Here is a 12,537-nt window from a genome sequence, read left to right as displayed (position 1 = left end):
CTTCCATACATCATAAAACTGGTTCAAAAGACTATTATGTGTTTGATTATTTGTTTATTTAGGCCATGGTGTGAATATTGGTTTAAATTTGCACTACTGAGTAATCAAACAATTAGAAAAGAAATACATTTTAAAAATAATTTAATAGTTCAATAATTATGTTCTTACTAAAAGCACTTGAGTGATAAGTTAAGAACAGCACATTAGAAATCCAAAGCAAGATGACCATGGCTATGTGCTTTTGCTCACTATTTCCTATGCTAAGTTCCTGAACTACTCAGCCTTATTGCTTTTGGAAAGTCAAATGTGGCCTTGTGATGAATGTTGGAGGTAGCATTAAAAGAGACTACATATGTTCTTGGTAGCTTTGTGAAATCACCCTGCAACCATACTTTGAAGACTTATTTGTTTGAATGGATATCAATCTGCTAAATGGCCCAACAGTAACAATCCAGTAGAAACTAGACATCCACAGGGTTTCCTTTGCCATTTATATGATGTTTTTCCATGTGTTGATAGATCAGACAGCCTACTGTACTTTGGCACAATTTTGATTACTTTGATAACACAAAATGACCTACATAACCATAATTATACTACAGGAACACCAAATATATTTGTTATACAAGTACACAAGGTGATAAAATGATATGTAGCATATTTTTTATTCATCCATGGGATGTGGGCATCGCTGGCTAGGCCAGCATCTATTACCCATCCCTAATTGCCCTCGAGAAGGTGGTGGTGAGATGCCTTCTTGAACTGCTGCAGTCCACATGGGTTATGTACACCCACAGTGCTGTTAGGAAGGGACTTCCAGGATTTTGACCCAGCGACAGTGAAGGAACGGTGATATAGTTCCAAGTCAGGATGGTGTGTGACTTGGAGGGGAACTTGCAGGTGGTAATGTTCCCATACATCTGCAGCTCTTGTCCTTCTCGGTGGTAGAGGTCATGGGTTTGGAAGGTGCTGTCGAAGGAGCCTTGGTGCGTTGCTGCAGTGCATCTTGCAGATGGTACACACTGCTGCCACTGTGCGTCGGTGGTGGAGGGAGTGAATGTTTGTAGATGGGGTGTCAATCAAGCGGGCTGCTTTGTCCTGGATGGTGTCGAGCCTCTGAGCATTGTTGGAGGTGCAACCATCCAGGTAAGTGGACGGTATTTCATCACACTCCTGACTTGTGCCTTGTAGATGGTGGACAGGCTTTTGGGAGTCAGGAGGTGAGTTACTCACTGCAGGATTCCTAGCCTCTGACCTGCTCTTGCAGCCACAGTATTTATATAGCTACACCAGTTCAGTATCTGGTCAATGGTAACCCCCAGGATGTTGATAATGGGGGACTCAGTGATGGCAATGCCATTGAATGCCAAGGGGAGATGGTTCGATTCTCTCTTGTTGGAGATGGTCATTGCCTGGCACGAATGTTACTTGCCACTTATCAGTCCAAGCCTGGATATTGTCCAGGTCTTGCTGCATTTCTACATGGACTGCTTCAGTATCTGAGGAGTCGTGAATGGTACTGAACATTGCGCAATCATCAGCAAACATCCCCACTTCTGACAGCTGAAGATGGTTGGGCCTAGAACACTACCCTGAGGAACTCCTGCAGCAATGTCCTGGAGCTGAGATGATTGACCTCCAACAACCACAACCATCTTCTTTTGTGCTAGGTATGATTCCAACCTGTGGAGAGTTATCCCCTTGATTCCCATTGACTCCAGTTTTGCTAGGGCTCCTTGATGCCATACTCAGTCAAATGCTGCCTTGATGTCAAGGGCAGTCACTCTCACCTCACCTCTGGAGTTCAGTTCTTTTGTCCATGTTTGAACCAAGGCTGTAATGAGGTCTGGAGCTGAGTGGCCCTGGCGGAACCCAAACTGAGTGTTAGTAAGCAGGTTATTGCTAAGCAAGTGCCGCTCGACAGCACTGTCGACAACACCTTCCATTACTTGACTGATGATTGAGAGTAGGCGGATGGGGCGGTAATTGGCTGGGTTGGACTTGTCCTGCTTTTTGAGTACAGGACATACTTGGGCAATTTTCCACATTGCAGGGTAGATTCCAGTGTTGTAGCTGTAATGGAACAGCTTGGCTAGGGGCGCGGCAAGTTCTGGAGCACAGGTCTTCAGTACTATTGCCAGAATGGTGTCAGGGCCCATAGCCTTTGCAGTATCCAGTGCCTTCAGCCGTTTCTTGATATCACACGGAGTGAATCGAATTGGCTGAAGTCTGACATCTGTGATGCTGGGGACTTCAGGAGGAGGCCGAGATGATTCAACAACTCGGCACTTCTGGCTGAAGATTGTTGCAAATGCTTCAGCCTTATCTTTCGCACTGATGTGCTGGGCTTCCCCCATCATTGAGGATGGGGATATTTGTGGAGCCACCTCCTCCAGTTAGTTGCTTAATTGTCCACCACCATTCACACCTGAATGTGGCAGGACTGCAGAGCTTAGATCTGATCCGTTGGTTACAGGATTGCTTAGCTCTATCGCATGCTGCTTTCGCAGTTTGGCACACAAGTAGTCCTGGGTTGTAGCTTCACCAGATTGACACCTCATCTTGTGGTGTGTCTGGTGCTGCTCCTGGCATGCCCTCCTGCACTCTTCATTGAACCAGAGTTGTTCTCCCAGCTTGATGGTAATGGTAGAGCGGGGTATATGCCAGGCCATGAGGTTACAGATTGCGGTTGAGTACAATTCTGCTGCTGCTGCTGATGGCCCACAGTGCCTCATGGATGCCCAGTTTTGCATTGCTAGATCTGTAAATCTGTCCCATTTAGCAGTGGTAGTGCCACACAACACAATGGAGGATATCCTCAATGTGAAGGTGGGACTTCATCTCCACAAGGACTGTGCAGTGGTCAATCTGACCAATACTGTCATGGACAGAAGCATCTGCAGAGGTTCGAGGTCAAATATGTTTTTTCTTCTTGTTGGTTACCTCACCACCTGCCGCAGACCCAGTCTTGCAGCTATTCCCTTTAGGACTCAGCCAGCTCGGTCAGTAGTGGCGCTACCAAGCCACTCTTGGTGCTGGACATTGAAGTCCCCCACCTAGAGTACATTCTGCGCCCTTGCTACCCTCAGTGCTTCCTCCATGTGGTGTTCAACATGGAGGGGTCCTGATTCTTCAGCTGAGGGAGGGCGACAGGTGGTAATCAGGAGGTTTCCTTGCCCTTGTTTGATCTGATGCCATGAGACTTCATGGGGTCTGGAGTCGATGTTGAGGACTCTTGGGGCAACTCCCTCCCAACTGTATACCACTGTGCTGCCACCTCTGCTGGGTCTGTCCTGTCGGTGGTACAGGACATAACCAGGGATGGTGATGGCAGTGTCTGGGACATTGTCTGAGGGGTACGATTCCGTATGACTATTTCAGGCCGTTGCTTGACTGGTCTGTGGGACAGCTCTCCCAACTTTGGCACAAGCCCCCAGATGTTAGTAAGGAGGATTCTGCAGGGTTGACAGGACTGGGTTTGCCATCGTCATTTCTGGTGCCTAGGTCGATGCCAGGTGGTCCTTATTGACTTCGTAGTGGTTAGATACAGCTGAGTGGCTTGCTAGGCCATTTCAGAGGGCATTTAACAGTCAACCACATTGCTGCGGGTCTGGAGTCACATGGGTAGGACGGGACCTTACAGACCAGGTAAGGATGGCAGATTTCCTTCCCTAAAGGGAATTAGTGGACCAGGTGGGTTTTTACAACAATCGACAATGGTTTCATTAGACTAGCTTTTAATTCCAGATATATTAATTGAATTCAAATTCCACCTTCTGCCTTGGTGGGATTCAAACCCATGCCTTCAGAGCAATACCTTGGATCTCTGGGTTATTAGTCCAGTGATAATGCCACTACGCCACCGCCTCCCCTATACTGGAATATAGTGAATTTAGCTTATCGTGCATACTCTGCCTACTATTAAATTATTGGATTATGTGAAGATTGACATAGTAGGAACCCGTTATTCTGAAAGCTGGGAAGGAAATAATTCTCATGCCATTAACAAAGCACACCAAAGGATGCACAGAAGTTACCTTGTTAGCCTGGTTTATGTCATAATTGGCAAGAGATCCAAGGAGGTGCTGTAGACCGGGAACATTATCATCATTGATGGCATGAATAATTGCTTTCATTACAAATGAATCCTCTTCATCCTTATCACAAGGGGAAAAAAATAAATCAATCATTTTTGGAAGCCAACCAACATTACTGAACATATGTGTGGGAGGAAAAAAAAAGGAAGAGAGTATTTTCACTATTTTCAAAAATAGCATAATTTATACACAGATAAAATCCTCTGCCAATTATTCCGAATCATGCGGAAATCAAGCTTTCAATTTAATTTTAGAAACAGCACATTTTAAGTAATGATGACAGAACTGTGTCCAACTTTAGTTCTTTGGAGCTACACTAAAATTAAAATTCAAGAGCTCCACCGATTAATCCCATAAGCAGTTAAACCATTCAGACAAGGAAGGTCCTAGATTCAATTCTGCTCTGTGCTGAACCAACTGGTATCAGCCAGGGTAGCAGTTAGGGCACAACAATTGGCCCAAGAACAACTTGTGTTTAATTTAGAAAAAAGTCCCAAGGTGCTTCATGGAAGTATAATTTGAGAACAATCAACATTGAGCTGAAGAGTTTGATCAAATAGGAGGGTTTTAAGAAGTGGAATACCAGACAGGCTCCTTTTCCTATACTAATGGCTATCCTTTAACAACTTGTACATGTGGACTTTGGGTGAGGACAGGCTGTAATGTCATTACTGAAAATAGCTTGCTGAATAATGAAAGACAAACACCCATGGAGTCAATTCCACAACAGGAATCCTCCCTTTAGGAGAAGGAGAAAATTGGTACCAAAAGAAAAGTCAATCCTTTTCTTTAAAAAAAAAGTTTCTTCCAACCCTTTTCACTTCAAGGTTCAGACTTGGACTGTACTTTATCAAGTGAACCATGAGTGAACCAGGGAGTAACAGCAAGCTACTTTATTATAGGGGAAGGAGTAATAACAACCAAGCTGACCTAGTGCACAGCCAGCATGTATTTATGCAGCACACACAACTCTTGCAAGTTCTCACCATCACAAAAGGAAACAAAAAGTCCTCAGCGCCAAACGAATTTTTGTTCAGGTACTTACCAAAGTGTCCTCACTCCTAGCAACACTCATGTTGCTTCGAGAAAGGAATGATCTTGATAGCCGTTGGCACAGCGATATTAACCGTACTGATTGCTAAAGAAAATACATTTTAACAAAATAACTTGCAGTTAAATGTAAACTCAACAAAGAACTTACAGCTCACAGAACATTTAATAGTTTGCAATCACCTAGCAATGATACATCAGAATGAATTCTAAATAGATGGAATGTTACAGACAGTTTTATATTTACTTGCCTAACCTTGCTCACAGGGATTAAAAACTAAATTCATCCAAGTAGGAAAGGAAATAAAAGCTATATAATTTTATTATTTCAGGATCCGGTCACCAGTATCACTTAAAAATAAAGAACATTTTTCCCTACATGTATAAACACCAATACGTTAGTACAGAAGAAAGATTTTGCTGGCATCTTGCCAGGAATTGTTTTGAGACAGGCAGCTAAACTTTGTGAGGAGAAACTGGCCATTAAACTAAGGTACTTCCGCGATTTCATTATTTGATCTGTACGCTAATTCATGACAATGGATCAGTATTTCCTTAAAACTATGCTCTCAATTAAATTTTCAACACTGCTGATTTAAACAAAAAATTTCTTTAAAAGAGACTGGGGAAAGAAGCATAAAAATTTGATTTTCAGTAGTAGAACTGATGACAATTCTCAGTAAACATTAACTATACTTAAAAAGTGGTCAAAGAAATTGGAGATTTAGCAAAATAAAAACTAATTCCAAATAACCTGCTAAGAGCATCAAAACTAAAAAAGGTGACGTAGATGATTAATGGTGCCTTTCCACCATTGTGACAGTTTTTTTTAATTAGCTCAGATAGAATTGTAGGTTTTACATTAATCACAACTCATACCAGTATGTAAGTGAGCACAGCTAGCAGCTGAAGAGTGCTAATTATTCAGCACGTGTATGCACTGAATTGGTAATCGCAGTCAGAAACTCAATGGTTGCTTGGCAGGATGCAGGACAGCCATTTGAGGTTGGACTCCAGGTAGATTTTTGGGGCAGAGTTAAAAAGCAAGCTTGACTAATATTTGACCCATGTTGTAACTAATCAGAGCGCGCAACAGAACAAATAATAAAAGGTATCCATTCTCCAGCAATGAAATCCTACCCCTTGATGAAAGTAACATGGTAACAATTTTCAGGCAGAAGTAGTTCATGGGTATATTAGATGGACCAAACTTCACACAAGAATACCTTGAGGCATTTTTACACTTTAAAACTGAATGCTACTTGTCTACTCTCCAGTTAAACTTAATCATAGATTTTGGTGATACTACCTTTACTGGCAGTCACTCCATATGTTTACTAGCCTCTTGCCAAAGACATTTTGCCTGAATATCCCATTTTCTTTTGCTGTTCTTAATTTGAAACTATAACCTCTTGTTTTTGAATTTAACAGAACAAAAAATGTTATCCTAATTCACATTCCCCAAGCCCCTCATTGTTGAATATTTCTATCAAATTATCTCTTAGTCTTCTCTTTCAGATAACAGAAGTCCAATTGACTAGTCTCTCCTCAGGCTCTATCCTCAAATGGAAAACATTACAACGATGACTAACCTTCAAAACAACCACACTGTATGAAGTGCTTTGGGATATCCTAAGGATATGAAAGGCGCTATAAAAGTGCACATTCTTACGTTCACTTACAAAAATGTTCAATATTACCTGGCCCTTCATTTAAAAAAAAAAAATCAACTTTTGAAACAACTTCTCCTTTGCCTCCTTCCCCCATCAAGGCAGCCATATTTTAAATATTTTCTTTTATTCAAACTCTTATACTTCTCCCTTCCCGACCCTATAATAATGGACACAATGACCTGACCCAGATTCCTTTGTCAATTCATTTTCAAATTCTGAAGCCCACAAATTTTGTACTGAGTACAGAGATAGGTAAGGGAGTAAATACTGCACGTCAGTTACAAAGCCACATACCTTCCATTTCCTGCGGGCTGCAAATTTTTTAAACTTTTCCATATTTACAGCAGACGCTTTTCTGCTGAGAGCCTGCTGACTGTCCTTTGGCTGAAATGTCACAAAAATAAAGTTACTAAATACTTTCGAGCATTTGTGAGTTGAAAATAAATACACATGTAAGCAACATAATTTCTGTACTACACTGACCCAGACTTGGGTAGACACTGAAACCATCTTTCCCATCAGATCACCATCAATGTCATTCCGCAGTTGACCCAGCACAAGACATGGGAAGGAACATGAGAGCTTTCCTTCCTACCTGTAGCTCACCAAGCTTAGGCTGAGAAAACTCATCCTCTGATGACAGCCAGAATTCTAGATACCAGCCAAGACATATTTAGCTCAGGAGCTTATTGTTCCAGTGTGCGACTGCCAAATTTTCTTGGATAAACAGAACTGATCCAAGCTAAATATTACCAAAATACAATGATTATTTAGAAAAACAGGCCTAATAGTGCCATTTCTTTACAAATTATCTGCATGTACATTTAAATTTCAAGTCTCTGTTGATAGTGATTTTGCCTTGGCCCATAATCTAACCGAGACATGAAACAGATGCCATTCAATTAACATTTTAGATTTTTAATGCAATAAAAAAAACCTGGCTGACCTCAGATGCAACTCATGTTACAATGCCTCAAAAATATATTTTTAAGTAAAAACAGTAAGCTGTTGAAAGGTCAATTAGAAATGCATCATTACATTTAATCAGCTTCCCAGTTTTCTAGCTTGAGTGCGTCTAATTGCAATAATGTGTCTGGATAAACATGGGCTACAGGTTAATTGTCTGGTAAAAGTGTAATCTTCCACATTTTGTTTGGGGCAATAATTCAAGTGCAGTTCTAAAAATAAAATACAATTCATGTTTTCTTTAGAAAAAAATTATTTCAAGTTGAAAATGGCAGATATTGCTACGGTGAATTGCATTTGCTTTAGTGGAAAACAGACAAATGGATAAGGTCAGGGTTTTCCTTTAAACTTAGGTGCCATAATTGATTCAAGAAAATTGAATTAGGGAGGGTTATGCATTTTTCTCCATTTGTATCTTTATGTTGAAGTCTTAAAATACATATAGATAAGCATACCTTGATCCATGGATGCTGCAAACTATCTTGAATAGTCATTCTTTTCCTATTAACGACAGAATAGGAAAGTAAAAATGTACAATTAAAAACACTGCAGCAATCAAATGCAAAACAAAATCCCACTACCTACACTAGCATCTCAATCTGTTTTTCAGGCTGCCATGGGGCTTCCTTTAATTTAAAAAAAAAATTGACATCGCTTCAAGTGCAGCGTCAAGCATTTCATGGTGCATAAAAATGGTCTGAAAATAGGACACAAGTCAACAGGATATAATTATTGTTCACAGAATGGTGGTTAAGTACAGAAACTATCTAATTCTTTCTTCCCTTCAACCATCTTTAGTTTTCTTTCTTTCTGTAGCCAAGAGAGTGGGGAGGTTGAAAACATGGATTTCCATTATTGTAAATCTATAACTTGCCAGAGCAGTGGCCTAATGGTTGCCATCATGTAATCTGGCTGTGGAATCACCAGATTTTCTGGTTGTGCTGCATTATGAGGGTAAATAAGCAAAATCAGAGCAACTGGAGTTTCTCAGGCTGTACCTTGTGATCTTTCACTAAGATTTAGATTTAGAGATGCAGCACTGAAACAGGCCCTTCGGCCCACCGAGTCTGTGCCGACCATCAACCACCCATTTATACTAATCCTACACTAATTCCATATTCCTACCACACCTCCACCTGTCCCTATATTTCCCTACCACCTACCTATACTATGGGGCAATTTATAATGGCCAATTTACCTATCAACCTGCAAGTCTTTGGCATGTGGGAGGAAACCGGAGCACCCGGAGGAAACCCACGCAGACACAGGGAGAACTTGCAAACGCCACACAGGCAGTACCCAGAATTGAACCCGGGTCGCTGGAGCTGTGAGGCTCAGTTGAGCTCAGTGGCTCCTTGAACCTTGACAAAGTTTTCAGTTCAGTAAAATAAGCACAGAAGTGAAAGCTTTGCAAAGTGTTTTATTTTTTAAAAACATGATAGTGAATCATATGTATTCTAAGACAGAATACATATGCTGTACTTGTAGAATGTGAATATAGAGTAGTGAGGTGAAATTACAGGATTTTCACCAAAATGGTAGTTGTAAAAAACGGTACAGAAAGTCAGTATTGAGTACAAACAGGTCAATAGGGCTTCCTTTTCCGAAAATTAGAAAGCAGGAGAATTTTACCCTTTGATGTCCAAGTGTCATCTATCATTTTCACACTGATAAAGTGCCAGGCTACCAAAAAATGGCTCATCATCTTGTCAATATTATCCATTTACTACATTAGGTATGGGAAGAAAAATATCAATAGAAGATTGATAAGGAAAATTTACCAGTCTTGTTCCTAAATGGAAAAAAAATCACTGTATACACAAGTGAGATTGTAACAATACAATTTTTAAAAAAAAAATTACATTCCCCACCCCAAATTATTTTTCCTCTTATTCTGAAGGTGGCAAGTACTCATGATTTCGGACAGATTATATGGGACAAAATTAGTCTTCGCATGCTAGACTGGACAGCAAGTGCCAGCAGACTTTGATCACAGGAAGATTATAACTGATTTTAAAAAAAAAAAATCGAACCTGCACATAGGTCTTGGAACTGAAATCAGGAACAGAAACCTTGACTGATTATTCCCTCCCAAGCTGAGGGACATTGACAACAATTGCAGCACCAACCATTGCCAGCTGAGATCAGCTAACTTGGCACAAACCTGGGTTCTACCTGGTTGACATGGCACAGTATCACATGCTGGGTAATGCATTTACCCACAGAACCACACAACTAAGCAATTAGCATCTTTAACATTCATATTTTTAAGTTTAGTTTGCATCTACAATTAAAGTACAATAAAGCAATATTTTTAAAAAGTGCATTGAACACATACTTAGGATCTTTCACAAGAAGTTTCCGGATAAAGTCTTTTGCCAAGCCACTAGTATTCTTGAAAAACTCCTCATCGAATTCATAATTCACAGCTGAAACATTGGCCAATGTTTCTTGTTTAGTGTCACCCAAGAAAGGTGATGCACCACTCAAGCTAATTAAGAGAAAATGATGGAAATTTCAGAACATTGTAATGTACGTGATAACTACTGTTCATAAAACACACCTCCAAAAATAAACTTTATGGGTGACTTTTTCTTACAACTACTACTGTAAAGGTTTGAGCGCAACGACGCAAGATTTCAAACAGGAAATCATTCGGTATCATTCTGCTGTTTGTGTTGACTAAATAGCTCCAGTTGCGAAATAATTTTTACTTTCTGTATCCCAAACAGAAATCCTACAATGTTAGCACAAGAAATATTGTGGTCACTATTTAACTCTATCTGATGAAATTAATTTATCTAACATTATGAAACCAACTGTTGGCACTTTCTGTAAAAGGCTCTTCATAAGACCATTTCTATCTGGTCTGGCTCTTGTACTCCCACATCTTTTTAAGTCATTCAAAAACATGGCACAATTGACATTGCAACAGTGTTTATATTTTGCTTCATATTTACTCTGTTCTCAATGTACCATTCACTGAAAATCAAACTAACAGATTAGCCAAAATTAGAAATTAGTGCAATTATACAGTCCTATTTAAAAATGGCAACATTGCCAGCTAAACCATGCAGTTGTCAGCCATTTACATTACAGAAACACCAACAGTAGAGAAAAAATTCTCAAAGCATTGATGAAACAAATACATTTGTTTTTCCTTTTATTCCTGCTGTTTTTCTCCTTCTTGGAGGCATTGATTTCTCATTCCTTGTTGGAGTACAGTCCCACAACACGGAGACTTCCTGGTCTCTTGCCCAAGTGACAATTCTTCATGTGAGTCTAGACAACATGTGCTGGCAGACTGCCTAACTGTGGGAATCACCGCAGCTGACCAGATGGTCACTCTTGGGCAATTTCCAGCAAGGACTGCTGAAGAAATAATCAGCAGTAAGAACCCTGGACAAGCTTCCTTCGCTAATTCAGGGCATAGAAGCCAACTGCAACATCCTCATGATTACCTTGCCAAGATCAACACAAACCAGGGAACTGAACCTGGGACCTCCCTAGTTTGTACAGCCTAGCCACTCACAGCCTTAACTAGCTGACCATTCAAGGGAAAATGTATAATTAGTAAAGTATAAAATACATTGCAAGTTACTTGAGAAAGCAATATTAACTTCCTGTATATTATGGACTGTTGTGTTTTTACATGAAACATTTATTTTTCTAAGTTTATCTTTTAAAAATGCACCATAGAACTATTTTTGATGAACTGCAACATCTAACATTGGATTTACACCCTCTAATGCATGGACCTCAAAATCCTTGCGTCTATTTCTAAATCCTGTTATGGTCTTGCTCGACCAGTCTTGTGTCCCAGCTGGCATCCTCCCCTCTGAGAGTTTGGGCTGCTGCTTGTCTCTCTTCTCTCACTTTCAGTGGCCACTTAAGGGCCTTCGCCCACCTCCATGCAAATTTTACGTGTGGCAAGCAGACATTCCGGAACCGGGAAAAGCTGCCTGTGAAAACCAGGCGGCTGCGATCATCCCTGGGAGGGGGGTGCCTGCTCATCAGGCACAGAGTGCCCGACGGAGGGCCGCTCCTGCTACCCCAACCACCCCCAGCAACCAACATGCTCCCTCCTTCCCCCCCCCAACCGACCACCCTTGCTTCGCCGGGGCCCGAACGATTACCCCTGGCTAGGCAACCAAAACGTACCTGGCTTGCCAGCTCCATGTCTTCGGCTGGGCTGCAGTCCCAGCAGTGGCCTCCGCTCCCAGTGGTGCTGCTGAGACTAAGAGCTGCCGACCCGCTGATTGGCCGCCTCGGAACTATTTTCTTTTCAAGAGATACAGCACTGAAACAGGCCCTTCGGCCCAACGAGTCTGTGCCGACCATTAACCACCCATTTATACTAATCGTACACTAATCCCATATTCCTACCACATCCTCACCTGTCCCTATATTCCCCTACCACCCCGGGGACCCATAAAATGCAGGTCAGGTCCCCAGGCAAGGCGGAAGCGGGTTCGCCACCGACTTTTCAGTCGGTATCCCTCTCCCGTCTACCCAGCATGAAATCCCAGCCTCTATCTCAAAAATTTATCTCTTGCCTCATTTTTGGTTACTTCCCCTAACCTTTCTCCCAATTCTATACCACTGTGAAATTTCTACATTAAAAAGATTCAATACAAATTGTTATTGTTATGGAATGCAGATTATCTGTCATCCAATTTTAAATATTCCAATACACTTCAGCAACATAATGCATTGCTTAAGGTCACCAGCGCACAATGATCTAGGGCATA

At 41.2% G+C, this 12,537-nt stretch overlaps 1 protein-coding gene across 3 annotated transcripts in view; it reads right to left on the bottom strand.

Annotated features, from left to right (window-relative positions):
• Positions 1 to 12,537, bottom strand: part of dapk1 (death-associated protein kinase 1) — a 209,595-nt gene that overhangs the window by 83,769 nt on the left and 113,289 nt on the right. For all 3 annotated transcript variants that reach the window (XM_068030069.1, XM_068030070.1, XM_068030071.1), the window contains 5 exons: positions 10,125 to 10,277; positions 8,242 to 8,287; positions 7,115 to 7,204; positions 5,143 to 5,235; positions 4,038 to 4,157 (listed from right to left, as the gene is read on the bottom strand). In XM_068030069.1, coding sequence (XP_067886170.1) covers positions 4,038 to 4,157; positions 5,143 to 5,235; positions 7,115 to 7,204; positions 8,242 to 8,287; positions 10,125 to 10,277 — 502 coding nt within the window. The remainder of the gene's footprint in view (positions 1 to 4,037; positions 4,158 to 5,142; positions 5,236 to 7,114; positions 7,205 to 8,241; positions 8,288 to 10,124; positions 10,278 to 12,537) is intronic.

The sequence above is a fragment of the Heterodontus francisci genome, chromosome 4, assembly GCF_036365525.1.
Source record: "Heterodontus francisci isolate sHetFra1 chromosome 4, sHetFra1.hap1, whole genome shotgun sequence".
NCBI lineage: Eukaryota > Metazoa > Chordata > Chondrichthyes > Heterodontiformes > Heterodontidae > Heterodontus > Heterodontus francisci.
Note: the sequence above shows the minus strand (reverse complement) of the source record. Positions and strands in the feature narration are given on the sequence as shown.